Source organism: Cucurbita pepo, chromosome 6 (assembly GCF_057944985.1).
Source record: "Cucurbita pepo subsp. pepo isolate OVF chromosome 6, ASM5794498v1, whole genome shotgun sequence".
NCBI lineage: Eukaryota > Viridiplantae > Streptophyta > Magnoliopsida > Cucurbitales > Cucurbitaceae > Cucurbita > Cucurbita pepo.
Genome location: NC_141803.1, coordinates 5364847 through 5381792, shown reverse-complemented (window position 1 = coordinate 5381792; position 16946 = coordinate 5364847). Strand labels below are relative to the sequence as shown.

The 16946-nt window shown below is 37.8% G+C and overlaps 3 protein-coding genes across 4 annotated transcripts; 1 reads left to right on the top strand and 2 right to left on the bottom strand.

Moving 5' to 3' along the window:
• The first annotated feature begins 1430 nt into the window (after nt 1-1430).
• Nucleotides 1431-11148, top strand: LOC111796953 (regulatory protein RecX family protein). Of its 2 annotated transcripts, none has more exons than XM_023679777.2 (6): nt 1431-1702; nt 1899-2182; nt 3378-3558; nt 4525-4617; nt 4798-4885; nt 10866-11148. In XM_023679777.2, the coding sequence occupies exons 1-6, from the start codon at nt 1632-1634 to the stop codon at nt 10956-10958; spliced, it is 810 nt and encodes a 269-aa protein (XP_023535545.2). In that variant the 5' UTR covers nt 1431-1631; the 3' UTR covers nt 10959-11148. The 2 variants fall into 2 exon arrangements, with proteins under 2 accessions (XP_023535545.2, XP_023535544.2); XM_023679776.2 differs by lacking the exon at nt 10866-11148 and adding an exon at nt 5072-5709 and having other exon boundaries at nt 1432-1702.
• Nucleotides 6900-10569, bottom strand: LOC147792193 (Leucine-rich repeat receptor-like protein kinase family protein). Its single transcript, XM_087124542.1, has 2 exons — nt 7619-10569; nt 6900-7515 (listed from the first exon to the last, which is right to left on the bottom strand). Exons 1-2 carry the CDS (start codon nt 10443-10445, stop codon nt 7076-7078), a joined length of 3267 nt encoding a protein of 1088 aa, XP_086980668.1. The 5' UTR covers nt 10446-10569; the 3' UTR covers nt 6900-7075.
• An 882-nt stretch (nt 11149-12030) lies between the features above and the next one.
• LOC111797688 (uncharacterized) lies at nt 12031-16691 on the bottom strand. The gene is made up of 4 exons (XM_023680785.2): nt 16285-16691; nt 14530-14797; nt 14324-14428; nt 12031-12437 (listed from the first exon to the last, which is right to left on the bottom strand). The coding sequence occupies exons 1-4, from the start codon at nt 16491-16493 to the stop codon at nt 12327-12329; spliced, it is 693 nt and encodes a 230-aa protein (XP_023536553.2). The 5' UTR covers nt 16494-16691; the 3' UTR covers nt 12031-12326.
• Between the last annotated feature and the right edge of the window lie 255 nt (nt 16692-16946).

Genomic DNA, 16946 nt, shown 5'->3' with positions numbered 1-16946 from the left:
GATTTATAAATAATTAAATATGAATAATAAAAAAAAGTTGATAAAATATCATAAATTACTAGTCACTAATTTATAATATTTTCCATAAATGATTATTAATGATAAATATATATATCATTATTGTATTGATAGTGCAATGACAATGGACATAAAAATTAGATAAAAAATAATAATATTAGGTTAAAAAAAATGATAACAATTTATTCTTTGTATTTTAGAAAGAATAAATTAATAAAAATATTCATTAACCTATTACTCTATCTAAAAAATATTATTAAATTTTTAAAAATTTTAATAATATTTTTAAACTTTTAACAAAAATGTAAAATATATCATTACCTTAATTATCATTTGTTTAAAAAATAAACTTTTAACTTTTAAAAGAGTTTAAAAAAATACCTTCAATTTTTTAAAAATAAAGTTCGACATCTCATTATCTAAAGTCTTTTTAAATTTTTTTTTAAAAAAAATTTAAATGTCTCATCATAATCAAGTATCGTTTTTTAAATGTAAGGTCCTACTATAACATAAATCAAATGAATAGCACAAAGAATAGTTAAATTAATAAATATATAATCGAGGCTCAACTCCTTTGTTCGACACTTAGTCAATTCGAGGCTCACAGTTTTTTATTCGATATTTGAGGATTCTATTGTCATGACTAAGTACAGGGCATGACTCTGATACCATGTTAGGAATCACGACTCTCCACAATTGTATGATATTGTCTATTTTGATCTCCACAATTGTATGATATTGTCTATTTTGAGCCTAAGGTCCCGTGGCTTTGCTTTAAGCTTCCCAAAAGGCCTCATGCCAATGGAGATAGTATTCATTTACTGATATTGTCTATTTTGAGCCTAAGGTCTCGTGGCTTTGCTTTGAGCTTCCCAAGAGGCCCTCATGCCAATGGAGACAGTATTCATTTACTTAGCCAACGTAAATAGTATTCCTTTACTTATAAACTCATGATCATCCCTAGATTAGCCAATGTGATACTCACTCCCAACAATCCATAACAAAAAAAAAAAAAAAAACTTTTACTGACGAAGCGGTTAATATCATATTTTAAAAATACCTTAAAAACTTTGAAAGTAACATTAATATCACTAAATTTTTAAAAGTGAGATGATACGTGAAATGATAATAGACGGTTTCTAATAATTTTTAAAAAGTATTTTTGATTTTTTTTTTAAATTTAACAAAATATTTTAAATATAAAATACAAAATTTAGGAATATTTTTATTAATTTAATTTTAAAAAATATATTAAAACTTTGTGGAAAAAACAACACTAAATTAAAAAAATAAAATAAAATTAGGAATAATTTAGGCCTATTTAATAATTGATTCTTATAAATAAATAAATAAATAAATAAATAAATAAATAAATAAATAAATATTAATTTAATTTAGAAAAACCAAATAGTTTATTAAACTGAGTCTTAGTTGATGATCGGAGAATTATTTCATCCAGTGAGCGGCCATGGCAGTCACCTGAAGAAAGTTCCAAGTTCAACGGAAGACTGCATTCGTGCTGCCTTCTCGACCACCACAGCGTTGCAACGGCCACGTCAATCATCTCTAGGTTTTACAACTCCGACGACGATTTTCGTGAACTCCGTCGACAAATGACAGCCATGGCGGGTTTCAGCGTCCGAGCCTCGATTCAGCTTCAACTTAGAGCTCTTTCAATATCCTGGTGATTAGTTTTTCGTAACCTTACTTAATTCTTTCTGCCGGTTGTTTGGTTTTCAAGAATTTAATGAATGTAGCGAGCTAGAGAAAGGGATTCGAACATGCGATTGGATTCTCGTTTTTCTCATTCCATATTGTAATATCATTCTTGAAGTACTTTGTTCTTGTGTTGATTTTTATGGTGGAGGTATTATCTCCAGGGTGAAGAAGAGCGGCGTTGTTACTTGCTTGAATGCTAGAGTGTATAGCTCGTCAGGTCCTGTTAGGTATACTCCAAAAAGGTCTTTGAATGATAAGAAAGCAAGAACACCTTCGGCACCGGAAATTGTAAATGGAAACGATTTCAGTAGTAAGTTGGATGTTAATTCTCCGAGGATTGAGGTTAAACATCGGGGTGCAGTACGGAGAAGTAATTTTTGTGATAAATTTCGTGATCAAAATCCGGACGAGAAGAAGAACTATTCAGCTGGTGGAAGTATGGCAGGTATATCTATATCTATATCTATATCTATATCTATATCTATATCTATATCTATATATATATATATATATATGGAGTTCTTTAATTCGTTGAAGTTGTTATATGTGTTTGCTCTTCATGATGAATGATTAAGTTGAATTAATTTGAATCTGTAATGCTTGTACTTTGGCGCATTATGTAGCTTTAAAAACATTGCTTTATGGCTGTACTCGTTCTGAAGTTGAAATATGTGGCTGAGTTTTACTTAATTGCTATCTTTTTTCGAACTTCGATAGACTGAAGATCCAGATAGGGGTTGGGAAGGTCATAAGTTTCATGAAGAAACTTGTGTGGAGTGAATTTTTTTCGGGATAGTAAAGAGGATTAATATGAAAAATAAAGAGCTTTTTCATCCAAGAGAGAGTTTCGAATGCCATACTGAAGCTTCTAAGAGGGGAAAGGTAGGTTTACTAGTGTCCTGATAGATCTCTTCCTTGAGTTTAGATTCATTTGAGTACTTGTGTTCCTCTGATGGTTATCTATTTATGTTACTGAATCGACCGAAACTGTTCGATGAACTTCGTGATAGAAACCAGTTTATTTATGCATCAGATGGTACAAGCCATGGGAGATTTAAAGTGCTCCCTTTCCCTGTCTTTTCCCTCTTGCCTCACTCAGAGATCAAGATAATTAATTACTCAAAACGTACGCTCCCAAGAATCTGTCTGTCTCTATGTATTCCCTCCCCTAACTAAATAATATTTACAGCCCCACATAAGCAATATTGAAATATTACACATCATATAGTCTCGTCACTCTTTCTTTTCCTTTGGGTGGGCTCTCGTGACATGACCGGTCCTATCACTGTACTTTTATCTCAAACGAGCTGAGATAAATGGAGATAGATATCCCATTTATATGGAGTATGGTAGGTATATCTATATCTATATCTATATATATATCTATAGATATATGGAGTTTTTTAATTCGTTGAAGTTGTTATATGTGTTTGCTCTTCATGATGAATGATTAAGTTGAATTGATCAGAATCTGTTGTTATTCCATTTTCTGATTGTGACCAATTAGAAGGGGTTTTTTTTTTTCTTTTCCTTCATTTTTTTTGTGGGAATTTCCTTTAGTGTTGGCTTCAGAGTATTTCCTATCTTCCCTTTCTTTTGTTCCCTAGTGGATTTTATCTCAATGAAGCTTTCATCTTTAGGACTTGAAGATGAATTTCATGACAATTTGAGCTATGTTGATGATCACTTGCAAGAGCCTAAGGCAGTATGTGAGAAGGAAAATATTTACGGCAAGAAACGTTATGATGGAAAGGTTGATTTGCGGGGAAATAAAAGCAGGCAAGATGCTGAGAAATTGGCAATTGAATTACTTGCAACAAGGTAACTGTATGTAAATTGTGATTCCTGTCTTTTAATTTCTGAATCTGCACTGATCTGATTGAACTGGTGACACTGTCAAAGTAACACAAAACAAGTTTTGGACAGATTTGTGTGAGAATATTCTGCTAGGACTTTAAATTATACGTGTACCGGTCTAAAAATTTTGCAATTTTGTGGTGAATTTGACTCGAGAGTAATAATAGAATTTTTAGAGCGGTGAGAGATTAGATGAGTGATTTACAAGAGGGGGAGATAGATATCCCTACATGCCTTTGGGTTTCAAAAAAGAGGCTCAGCTAGTGTAAATCTGAGTTAGGCTATATCTACAAAAAAGAAAAAAGAAAGTTAAAAAGAAAAAAAAAAAAAAAATTGAAGTTGAAGATAGAGTAAAAACAAATAAAGTAGCCAAATCCGAAAAGACATTTCCATTCATTTCTTGACCACAAAGAATTCTTGAATTCCTTCCAAACTAAAGTGTCAAGAGGAGGGCAAAGACTCCATTGGAGCTCTGGCCCGAATAGAGCTTACCTCCGGCACCTGGCTTTCTCCGGCGCATATTAGCTTAGCTGCGCTTAATAGGCCGTTTGGCTTCCTCTCTGGTGGCCTCCTTACCTTACCCACCCTACACTCCCACCCCAAGCTACGCCTGCTGAGCAAGATGCATTGCGATTTCCTCTTCTGTGGATGCACCGGAATATGATCCGGGATGGGAAGAGAAAGACTTTTTTCTCTGGCAGGCTTTCTCTCGTAAAGCCAAGCCCCAAGACAAGGTACAATTGTTGGGAAGGTGACATGAGAAAGAGAACCTGGCTGGATTCGGGCTGGTCTCGTGGTGCCCAAAGGATTTTTGCCTGAGCTTTAAAATGATGGCCATCAATGAGTTGCTTGACCTACTTTTGTAATTTGTTAACATACACGTATTTTCTTTTGCAAGAAGAATATTAAGCTTGTGATTGCATTCTACAGAGCCTTCACTGCAGTTGAGCTGAGGAAGAAATTGCTTGGCAAGAGGTTCTCTCTGGACACAGCGGAAGCAGTGATCAATGATTTTAAGAGCAGGTCCTGAATGGCTACGTAACTTATAATAATGTTCTTAGCCATCAGTACTTTTCGACAACAATATTTTCTCGGCAAAATTAACCTTCTACACTTGACATGATAGATATGAATTTTGATGTCTAATTCAACCACCGTTGCAACTCATATGACATTAATCTTAGCCCTTTAATTATATTTTAGGGGGTTGATCAACGATGGCCTGTATGCTGAAGGATTTTCTCATTCAAGGTGGTCGTCCTCCAGTTGGGGACCCAGGAAGATCAAGCAGGTACGTACTTCTATTTTCATTTGCGATCCAGCTAAAGAGTTGATCTTCTTTATTTTCTCGTCTATTTCAACCTTTTCACTTCTCATTGTTGATAAGAAAGCTAGTCGGTAGGACTCGAGAAACTTGTTTACCAATTGGGAACTTTTTGTTATGATACTGAGAATGAGAGGCTAATTTTCGAACCAGGCACTTGTAAACAAGGGGATAGGAGGGGAAGTTGCTGAGAAAGCAATTAAACTTGTTTTTGAAGATGGTGAAGAGTTTGGTGATGAAATGTCCAGTGTGAGTTTGTCAAAGATTTCAATGGATCATTTATTCGTTCAAGCCTCGAAACAGTGGCTGCGAGGCCGGGATGCACCGAAAGAGACTAGAAAATCGAGAATAGTTAGGTGGCTTCAATACCGGGGTTTTGACTGGGGTGTTACTAGAGCCATTCTTAAGAAGTTAGAAACCGAGTACCCTCCTTAGTATTCTAATGAAAATTTCAAGGATTTCGAGGCCTTTGATCCTCATCTGCTTGGGAAAGTATTGATTTTGGGTTGCTGTATTATGGGTGCAAAGAGAAATGGCTGAAACCAAAACTGTTCACCTCCCGGAGTAAGTAGCTAGGACAGGTGATTGAGTTCAGTTCGTAAACTCTATCTAATTCATCTTTCTTCTTCTTTTCGAATTTGCAAAAACTAGCCTCTTAGAACGAGAATTACACCTCCTGAAGTGGCACATTTGAGATCTGATTGCCGTATGGAGAATTGTTCTTCCTTTGTACAATGAATGCATGATTGAGCCCCTGTTTGGTGATGAAAAGTTTGGTTTGATTTATATTATTGGGTTTCCTTCTCCTTCTCTCTCTTTTTTCAACACAAATATTGAATTAATGAAATTTGGAGACCAAAAGTAAAACTACCACAAGGAATAAGATCTTGTAGCCTTTCCAAACACATCTGAAAGGTAAATTTTAGATTGTTCAACCATATCCTCACCAATGACCGTGACCCGAAAGGCCCATATTTTGCCCAAAGTTCGGGTCGGGTTTAGTCCAAGAGTTGATCTTTGATGGATTTGTGCAAGAGGTTCATAACATTGGTTGGATATGAACGTCTTGAATTTGGATTGAGCAATGGATTAGTCTACTACTTGAGCTATACACAGGCTATCGATTCGAGTCATATTTGTACATGGGAGAATTGACGTTAAGGCAAGTGTAGTAGGATTGATTTACGACTTATTCATGTAAGGATTGCTATGATTTCACATTTTCAAAATCGAATGAATTTAGTCATTTTTATTGCCACCATCATATTAAGATTTGTATAAGAGCAGTTGATGGAAACGCATATAGAATCATGACTTTCTTGGTTTTAATAGGACTTCTTACGAGGGTTGTTTCTATCTACTATTATCTCATAACAACTACTTTTAAACTTATTAAAAATATAAGGACTAAATTCAATTCAACATTTTGTCCGTTCGGCCCAAACTACACTTACAAAACAAAGAGGTTGTATGCTTTAAGAAAAAGAGAGGTAAGCATGTGACCCAACCCCTATGGTCGGGAGCTATTGAGTCACCCGAGGAACCGTTTGTTGCTTGTCAAATATCGCTAGTCATTAGAGGTAAGCATGCAGGGTGTCGTAATCACTCTTGTGGTAATGAGAAAACAATTTTGCAGCGTTAGCTAACTTGGTGAATAAGTTAGTCATATGAAAGTCAGACTTTATGGACAAACTTACGTATGGGGTCACGTTTGAAAAAAATTATTTTAGAAAACATGAGTAAGGAAATACGTTTGAAAACAATCTGGAAAAAAAAAATATTATAAACTAAAAAAAGATTATAAACTAAAAGCAAATAAGCAACAACCACAACTTTGATAGCATATAACTCCGGTAGTAAGAATTCACAAATAGTCACCTTCTCTATGATACATTTAGAGACATATGATTTTGGTAATCAATACAACTTTGTGGACAACTTTGTGGACACAAAGACCAATTTAAAAGAGGTTTGAAACAGGGATATAGCCATAAACAACATGGCTAGGACATGAAGGAAGTTCACCTTCATTGAGTCGGGTTGTGCTCTTGTTTCTTCCTTGAGAATAGAAACAAATCATTGATAGTCATTTGTTCAATGGTTCAGTTATTTGTAGATATTTGATGTTTGAAGTTTTTTGTAATTGATTTTTTAGTTCTACAAATGAGATTTGCAATACAAAGATCCTTGAGACGAAAACTTCCTCTGCAGGGTCGATTGAATCATCACCGGCTTTTCCGCCTTGGGGTCATCGGCAGCAGCTTTCCCCAATTCGACACTTCGAATCTCCTCGAGCATGGCGACTATACTTTTCATGGGGGGTCGATCGTCGGACTTGACGCTGACACAGATCAACGCGACATCTAGGGTTTGAAGAATTTCGCGCATTGTGGGTTCGGTTCTTTCTCTGAGCTTCGAGTCTAAAATGTCGGCTGGGTTTTTCTTTGTGGCTAAATGGTCTCTAACCCATTGCGCCAAATTACCTTCTCCTGGTAATGTCGGGTCCAGAGGGTGCCGCCCTGTTAGAACCTCCATTACCACTATACCGAAGCTGTACACATCGCTCTTCTCTGAGACTGTCAATATCGACCCATGTTCTGTAATCATCAGGTAATTATGAATCCATGGGGTTTATTTGCCAAAGGGTTTGGAAAGGGGGGGGGGGGGGGGGGGGGGGGGGGGGGTTAGAAATGAACATACCTGGGGCCATGTACCCGAAAGAGCCAGCAAGTTGTCTGAGTATTGGCGTCTTTGAAGCATCATTGCCGTTGTTTGTACTCACATTGCTGGCGAGGCCAAAGTCGGCTAGGTATGGCTCAAAGTCATGGCCGAGCAGGACATTCAGTGTTTTCACATCGCCATGTACGATTGGTGGAGTACAATCATGGTGAAGATAAGCTAGAGCATGAGCCACTCCTAAGAGGATTTCGTATCTGGCCTCCCATTCTGCTCCTCCTTTTCCAGTGTCATGGATAAAAGAGCTCAAGCTTCCATTTGGAAGATAATCATAAAACAGGAGCTTCAAATTCCTGTGGGATCCCCAACCCAGCAGCCTTATTATGTTCTTGTGTCGAATTAATCCCAAAGTACGGATTTCAGAGTTGAAGCCTCCAGATTCGTCGGTTGACCACATTTTCTTCACTGCCACTGTTTTCCCTTTTGGGGTTGTGATTCTGTACACGGCACCGGAGCTTCCAGCACCGATCACGTTCGATTCAGTTAAGTTTTTAATGATATAGTCGATTGAGATATCAAGTTTTTGAAACAGGGTTATTTCCCATTTATCGCCATCTATCAGTAGCATGAAATTAGCCATTTGTGTGCGAATTAGCAAGTAGATCACTAAAAAGAAAAGCACTGCACTTATGCTGATCAAGATTGGCAGGACTATCTTTATTGCTTCTTTGCTTACGTTTCTGGATTCAAACTTGCCTTCAGGAATTACTTGCTCACCTGCAACATAGAGGTCTTTGTTTCCAGCAATGGCGCTTTTACTGAGCTTTTGAAAGAATGGCGTGTCGGGCAATTCGCCGGAGAAGTGGTTGTAGGAGATGTTTAGAGTCACAAGGTTTTCAAGCTCTACAAGAAGGTTTAGGTCCCCAGAGAGGTTGTTATGGGAGAGGTCTAGAATACTTAGCCTGACGAGACCAGAGAATTCGGATGGGATTTCACCTGAGAAATGATTCCAACTTAGATTAAGAGCAATGTCAAGTGAAGAAATTATACCTAATTGCTTAGGGAGTTCCCCAGAGAAGAAATTGTTGCTGAGGTCTAAAAATTGAAGCTTTTGACAGGAAACAATTTCTGCTGGGATTTGCCCTGAAAGTTGGTTGTTTCTCAGGTCAAGTTTTGTTAGTTCCGTCAAAGCTCCGATGCCCGGGTTGACCTGACCTTCAAGCCTGTTGTTGGATATATTTAAAAACTGTAGGCTCATCGGCAGTTCGATTGGAAGAGTACCAGTGAACTCATTTGAACTGAGGTCAATAAACTGAAGAACGTCACAGTTCGATAACGATTGTGGAATTTCTCCAACAAAATGGTTTTCAGCTAAGTCCAGAAAATCTAAGCTCTTCAAATATCCCATCTCTGATGGAATAGTACCTCCAAACCTATTCTTAGCCAGTCGAAACCTCGATAGTGTCCTACTATGTCCTATTTCAGGTGGAATGATCCCCGATAGATTATTTCGTATGAGAAGAAGTTTCGTGAGATTTTTCAAACCGAAAATCTCTTTCGGTATTGAACCCGTTAAGTGATTGTACGAGAAATCAATGGCCTGGAGATCAGGGCAGTCTGAGAGAGTTCTGGGAATACTGCCTGTTAATTTGTTCTCCCAAGCAAAAAATAAATGCAAGTTCTTAAGGTTGCCTACCGAAACCGGTATCTCGCCCGAAAGTTTGTTGTTGTCTACTTCCACATGAACCAAAGTCGAACAATTAAACATTTCCGGAGGTATTGAACCCGTAATCTGATTAAGACTTAGTTGAAACTCTTGAAGTTTAGGTAGCCGTCCTATACTTTTTGGTATGGTTCCATTTAGAAGATTTTCGGAAACGTCTAGGATTACGAGTTCCTCGCAGTCTCCAATCTCTTCTGGTATAGATTCTTCCAACAAGTTCAACCATAGAAAAAGTGTTTGAAGCTTTTTCAGCTTCCCAATTCCTCTAGGTAGCCGCCCAGAAATGCTATTCTGATACAATATAAGAGTTTGCAACTCACTGCAGTTTCCGATCTCTTCCGGGATTGTGTTGAAAAGTTGTGCTTTATATATGACTATGTTCTGTATGTTTTTCAGCATCCCAATCGATGAAGGAAGAGCTCCGAAGATTCCGGTTTCGGCTAGGCCTAACATGACTAAACTGCTGCAGTTTCCAATCTCCATTGGCAATTTACCTTCCAGAAGTTTATTCCCTCCAGCTCTGAAAAGATTAAGCTTCTGCAACATTCCAATGCTCTTTGGAATCTCCCCACGGATTTCATTGTCTGCAAGTCTAAGATACACGAGGTTCGAAAGATTCCCAATCGTTAACGGTATCGTTCCTTCAAACCCATTACTTTGAAGGGACAAATCCTCCAGCTTCCCCAGCCTGCAAATCTCTTCTGGGATTTCTCCCAAAAGGTTATTTTGGCTAAGATCAAGAACTCTGAGCTCGTTATAATCTCCAAACTCTTTCGGGATTCTTCCTGTTATATTCGTCTCAGATATCACCAGGGTCCTCAAGAACTTAAGAGCCTGGAAATTCGATGGCAATGTACCTCGCAAATCCAGTGCTGCCAGGGTTATCTCCACTACATATCCATGGGAGTCGCAGACAACTCCAAACCATGAACACGGTGTCGGGTCCTCCGGATTCCATGTACTCAAAGCATCTGTAGAGCTTGTTAGATTACTCTTCCATGTGAGAAGAGCTCTACCCTGCTCATCAATGGAGTAACAACATGGAAAGAGACGGATACTTAGTGATAAAATCAAGGCTATGGTGAAGAATTGAGAAGGAATAAAGGGATTTCTTAGAATTGCAGCCATTGTTCTTCAAAACTTATGATACAAAATGATCTGATTTGGATTGAACAAAGGGGAAATCCATGTTTTGTTTATAGGAGAAGAAGAAAAATAAGAACAGAGGTATGTGGATTCAAGATCCTTCTCTCTATTCCTTCTCTGGTTTGGTTCTTAGTTCTTAATACGGGAATATGGTTTTTTTTCCCCTGTTTTTAATCTTTATTAAGCAAACAGTTCATTTTTCCTTTTGTTCTTTCCTTTGGTTAGCAAATCCTCATAAAATGGTTGTTGTTTTGTTAAATATTCACCATAGTTTATAATGTTTTAGGGAAATTCTCAACTTAGTCCTCAACTTTTTAAAATTCTCAATTTGTTCTATATCATTTTGTTCTTCTATGTTTACTGAAAGGTGATTGATCAATAATTTATGCTTTTATTGGACAGGTGCATTCCACGTGTCGTGTTCGATACGAGAATATGTTGGATGCTACGATTGAGAAAAATCGAAAGATCAGGGGTAAGTTTAAAATTTTTTAAAGATTGAGGATCGAATTGAGAATTTTTCGAACAATGGTGGTTACCCGTTTTTTTTTTTATTTTTTTTTATTTATTTTTTTTTTATTAGTTGCAACATAAGTTGTTGGGGAGTTTTGGTTATGGTAGAAACTATTAGAAATGACACATCTTTTCTATTGATATGAACTACTTTAGCCAACTTATATGGTTATTTATGGTTAAAATATAACCTCTTCCAATGGCTATTTGAATCGACCTCTCGACATTGGAGAAACCGTCGAGGTCTTGGCCTTAACTTGAATATAGTAATGGATAATTTGGCCCTTAGAGACTTGTTTTTTTCAAAAAAAGATAGTGTTTTTAGGTAGGAATGTTTTTTTTTAATGAGGATCAGAGTGCGGTGTTCTGAACAAGATAGAGTTGGTTTACAGTTAGATATATTGGGTCGGGATGAAATTATATTTTCTGTCAGTCCTTGACCAATTTCTTATCCACCCCGTCCTCGCCACGGTTAATATAATTATATTTTTAACACATACACTACACACATGTTTTTTTTAATTTAATTTATTTAATTTTTTTTATTTATTAATATTAAAAAATAAATTAGTTAATTTCGAGACTCTAATTATAAAAAATAATGGGAAACCTAGCGGGGAGATGTGGAATGAAATAAATGGGGGGATGAAGATGGGGAATGCTTCTTGTCCCAGCCTTATCTCATGGACATCTCGAGACACGTTGATTTTTATTTTATGAAGAAATATGTCTATTGTTTTTTTTTTATATATATATTTTTTTATTTGAAAATACAAGATGATAGGTTGTGTAGTGATATCAAAAGAAAATATGTGTATTTAATGAACTTCTTCCGTAATAAAATATACCATCAAAACATCATATAGTTAAATATATTGAGCAAATCATTATACTATTGATCAATAACTTGTCAACCGAGCATAATTTAATAGATAAGACTATCACCATTTAATCCGCACTCTCGAATGGTGAACTGAAAAAATAATACATTTAGCACGATATAGTTGGGAGAGATAGGTAAGATTTTCACGAGAAAAAAAAACGACAATATGGATGAAGTAATCTAGTTTCATTCTCTAGTGCCTCAAATTATGATGGAAGAAAATAACAATGCCCCAAGGCCTTCACACCACCTTCATCTACAGTTGCTGAATAGCTCAGTCAATATGATGATGGGGATGAAACAACCAGAGTAGAACACAAAAAATGGTGCCTGTAGCTAATACTTTTAGTTTACACACTCAGCAATATGTTGTGGATCGTTTCCCAGACTTCCCGAACGTTAACAAAGATCTCTAATCAGAAGAGAAATGTGCGGTGCACCTAGCGTATACCACGCTGGAGTCGAGATCAACTACCGAAACATTTCATAACCGAAGACATAAGAGCGGATGACAAAAACTTCATCCCAGTAGACCCGCCAGGGAAATATGAAACAGCATAGTATGCAAGTGCAAGAACCTGGAGGAATCGTAACGTTTCAAAATCGGACCATTTGTGTCGTGTATGATAAAGAACGCGGTAGATATGAAATGGGTATTTGATATGTGATAGAACTCGAATGTATTGAAATGTAAAACATATTAGAATTACAAGTTAAACGAAGTGTTTTGAGATATTTGGACTTTCCCTTCTGGAGATTACTCTCAAGCCCTGATTCACTCATCAATATGCTCGTTCCAAGTTCGAAGTACCATTTGTACAAATAAGAACCCCCTTTGTTACATGATTTCTTCTTCATATATTTCTTCTTCATATAGATAGATATAGGATCTGTGGAGCAATTACTTAGAAGTACATTATGTGCAACAGCCCTTCCTATCTGATAGAAAATGATCCCATGATCCTGAACCGATCTTACCTGGGATCGCAAATCCCTACCTTCCTCATTCCCCACCCCTCTATTTGTAACCAACAAACAATAATACCCTAATAACCTTCCTACCAATATGTTATAGGTTGAAATTGACGTGCATGTGGTGCAGAACTATGTGAGCCAGGAGGATAATCATAAACAAAATAGTCGGGCGAGTCCTCTCTTCTTGGAGTTCTATGCATGAACTTCAAAAAAGTTCTATGCATGAACTTCAAAAAAAGGGGTCGACCACTGCAGATTGATTGTCGGGATGATGTCCATTAGACTTAGAATCTAGGAAAAGAAGATTATTCAATAGAGAGGTAATGAAGTGGGCTGAACTTATAGAGAAGCTGGATTGTAACGGCCCAAACTGACCACTAGCAGATATTGTCCTCCTTGGGTTTTCCCTTTTGAGCTTCCAGCTTCCTCTCAAGGTTTTTAAAATACGCTAGGGAGAGGTTTCCACACATTTTTAAAGAATACTTCGTTCTCCTCTCTGATCGATGTAGGATCTTACAATCCACCTGTCTTCAGGATCCAGCATCCTCGTCGGCACTCGTTCCCCTCTCCAATCGATTTGAAACATCGAGCGGTGTGTCAGCAAGGACACTGGGCCCTGAAGAGGGGTGAATTGTGAGACCTCACATCGATTGGAGAAGAGAACGAAACATTCTTAAAGGTGTGGAAACTTCTCTCTAGCAGACGCGTTTTAAAAACCTTAAGGAAAAGTCCGCAAAGAGGACAATATCTACTAGCCGTGGACTTGGGTCCAACTTGTAGGAAGGATTAAGACAGCATTATTGGAAGCTAAAGGCTTAGGATGGTTTTCCAGCAAAATCAGCCTTCTTTCACCTTACTCAACCTGAGCCAAAGTTGAAGCCCCCTCATGGATTACATTTGGAGGCTTAAAGTCCCAGAAAAGTTAAAATTCTTTTAGTCGAAGATCTGTAGAAGCTTGAACACTGCTAATAAGATGCAAAGAAAAGCTCCCTACTGGACTCTCGGCCCCTCGCTCTGCTGCCAACGCTACTAAGACAGCGAGATCATCCACTGTGAGTTCACTCAAAACTTGGCTTTTCATCTTAAGTGAGCTCGTTTTGTCCATTTTCTTTCCTCAAAGGTGGATTTATGGCTGGAATGAAGTTTTGAAGATATGTTTTGTGTGATTGTGCAGTTCAACTCCCTATTAGACACGGAACTTATGAGACAGTTTCAAAGTACGGAACTTATGAGACAGTTTCAAAGTTCAAAAACCTTTTGGACACAAAATTAAAACTTCACCGACCTATTAGATACTTTTTAAACTTCAAGGAACTTTCAAACACAAGCTTGAACGTTCGTTCATGGACTAAACTTGTAATTCAACCACTATTGTTTCTTCTAAAATAAAAAATAAACAAACAATTCTGAAGTAGAAAGATACTAACTGCAATATGGGAATAAAATTTTGTAGAATAATGAAGAAAGAAGAGGCCTTGTGTTTAGATACCTGTAATACAGAGAAGATAACAGAGAGAATATAGCTGTGGAGCCCCATGGAAACGTACAAGGTGCCAAACATACATCCAATAAAGATCACCGTAAAAGGAAGTCTCTGCATTGTGAAACAAAGGAACAAATAACAGAATAGAATCAGCTAAAATATCGGGACGGTGTCGGTATAAACGTAATAAAAGGAGCATCGACCAAGGGTACCTCTTTTGAGAACATATGTGCAAGCTGATTCTTAGGACCCTTGAGTGCAAAGAAGGATCCAATGATGAAGCAACACCCGAGGGTAAAGCAGATAGCAAACTTATGAGGCACAAGAACCATGATGGGGAGGAACAATGCAAACGCAATGAAAATAAAGAAAACCCCAGTTGCTAGAAACAAACCAAAATACATCAGGGCTTTTCCTGAGGGAACATTGCTAGTGGCAGATTGGAGGTTCCCCGGAAGTTCTCTTACTCCTTTAGAAACCCTGTACAAGGATCAAATTACAAAACAATCAGAAAGGATACTATCCTTTAGTTCGTAAGTAGTCCCTTTTGGAGGGAACCCTTCTATGGGATGTGTCCAAACAGAGGTGAATAATCTCCTAGAAACTTAAGAAATATTGACAAGATGGCCTCAAACTCCTTTCGTGCTTCTGCTGGTGTTGTTTTTCTTTGGAGCGGATCTGGAAGCCTTAAACCCATTGATTATTGTAACAGCCCAAGCCTACCGCTAGTAGATATTGTCCTATTTGGGCTTTCCCTTTCAGGCTACCCCTCAAGGTTTTTAAAACGCGCCTGCTAGGGAGAGGTTTCCACATCCTTATAAAGGGTGTTTCGTTCTCCTCCCTATCCGATGTGGGCTCTCACAATCCACCCCCCTTGGGGCCTAGCATCCTCGCTGGCACTTGTTGCCTTATTCAATTGATGTAGGACCCCCAATCCACCCCCTTCGGAGCCCAGAGTTCTTGCTGGCACACCGCCTTGTGTCCACCCCCTTTAGGGCTCAGCCTCAGCCTCCTCGCTGGCACATTGCGCGGTGTTTGACTCTGATACCATTTGTAACGACCCAAGCCCACCGATATTAGATATTGTCCTCTGTGGGCTTTCTCTTTCGGGCTTCCCCTCAAGGTTTTTAAAATGCGTCTGCTAGGAAGAGGTTTCTACACCCTTATAAAGGGTGTTCCGTTCTCCTCTCCAACCAACGTGGGATCTCACAATCCCATATGTGAGTTCAAGGGTTTATTGCTCAATTTCTTTGACAGGAAGCGTTTCTAGTAGCAGGAAATTGAGTTGGTTTCGCGCCTTAGACGTGACTTAATTGGTTGGAAATTTTTCAATATTCTAATGCTAGCAGACTAGAAAGGACAACATTCAGCCATTTCCCATTCATTTTGAAAACCAGTTCAAACACTTGGAGTACGAGTCATTTTACCTTACAATGTAGACGCATTTTAAAAACCTTCCGGGGAAGTCCAAAAGAGAAAGCCCAAAGAGGACAATATCGATTAGCCCTAACATTGGGGCCGTTACAAATCAAGACCTTCAAACATGTAAAGCTAAATTCTAGCTAGCCTTAGGAGAATTTCTCTTCATGCTGTTTGGCACCCATAATGACATTCTTTGTTTCTTCAGATCCATTCTTAACTCTCTAATTCTCAAATGGAAGTTCATATGCTAGACATCCAACATTCTTAAATGAAAATCTCAACAATTCAAATGACAACAAAAGACAAATCAAAATTCCAAGAGCCTACGGTAGAACATTTCCCAAACTTCCCCATAGCCAGCCAATCAAATCATGCTCAAGCAAAACGTAACAGCCATAGCCAAGTAGCAACACTACAGCAAATTTACCCAACACCCAACAGATTACTACACAAGAACTCGAGTACCCAATGATCCAAAAAACAAATACAAAATTCAATCTCAAATTCTTTGCTAAGATGGATATGAGGATCGATCGGAGACTTACACGCTAAAAGTTCCCGAAACGGTTTCATTCGCTGACCTAACAGCACTTTCGAGATCGAAACCTATTCTCGAATTGGAGCTGCTATCATCGGCAGCTTGTGATTCTGCGTAAGAATTCCAACTGGCGAGCAACGAAGAGGACGGTTTGACCTGATCATCACTCCCACTACTATCCCCTTGCGTGAACCATCGCTGCGCCGTTTTCAGCATCGCTTTCTTTCAATTCGAAGCTCAAAAAATCGAGAAAATTTCAGGATTTGCTCTGATTTGGGAGCAGAAATTGGGTTGTGGAATTGATATCCCCCAGGAATCAAACGATTTTGGCATGTTTTTCTGGAAGAAAATGGTGAGGAAGAAGCCTTCGCGACGAAGGGAAACAGCAACGGCCCATATTATGGTCAGAAGAACAAATTCTCAATAAATAAAAAACAATAAAAATAATAAAAATGCCATTAATATGTTTTCATGCCAAATTTACTCATTTACTTACAAAAGTTAATTTTTTTTTATCCAACTTTATAAAATAACGACAGTAAAAAAAAAAAAAGTTACTAGTATATATTTTAACGGAAAAAGATATCTTATTTTTTATCCTTAATCGGATGAAAAATGATTCGATCAGCTCACTCGATGTAGCTATCTCGAGAGATGTAGGGTAAAGAT

Bases quoted from the DNA above. Each gene is read 5' to 3' on its own strand.
- LOC147792193 (XM_087124542.1), bottom strand. From the start codon at position 10,445: ATGGCTGCAATTCTAAGAAATCCCTTTATTCCTTCTCAATTCTTCACC. The intron at 7,516-7,618 runs GTATGTTCATTT...TGATGATTACAG, and splicing joins TTTCGGGTACATGGCCCCAG to AACATGGGTCGATATTGACA.
- LOC111796953 (XM_023679776.2), top strand. From the start codon at position 1,632: ATGACAGCCATGGCGGGTTTCAGCGTCCGAGCCTCGATTCAGCTTCAA. The intron at 4,618-4,797 runs GTCCTGAATGGC...ATTATATTTTAG, and splicing joins ATCAATGATTTTAAGAGCAG to GGGGTTGATCAACGATGGCC. The intron at 4,886-5,071 runs GTACGTACTTCT...TTTTCGAACCAG, and splicing joins GACCCAGGAAGATCAAGCAG to GCACTTGTAAACAAGGGGAT.
- LOC111797688 (XM_023680785.2), bottom strand. From the start codon at position 16,493: ATGCTGAAAACGGCGCAGCGATGGTTCACGCAAGGGGATAGTAGTGGG. The intron at 14,798-16,284 runs GTAAGTCTCCGA...ATCCTTGTACAG, and splicing joins GTTTCGGGAACTTTTAGCGT to GGTTTCTAAAGGAGTAAGAG. The intron at 12,438-14,323 runs GTATCTAAACAC...CGATTCCTCCAG, and splicing joins TTATCTTCTCTGTATTACAG to GTTCTTGCACTTGCATACTA.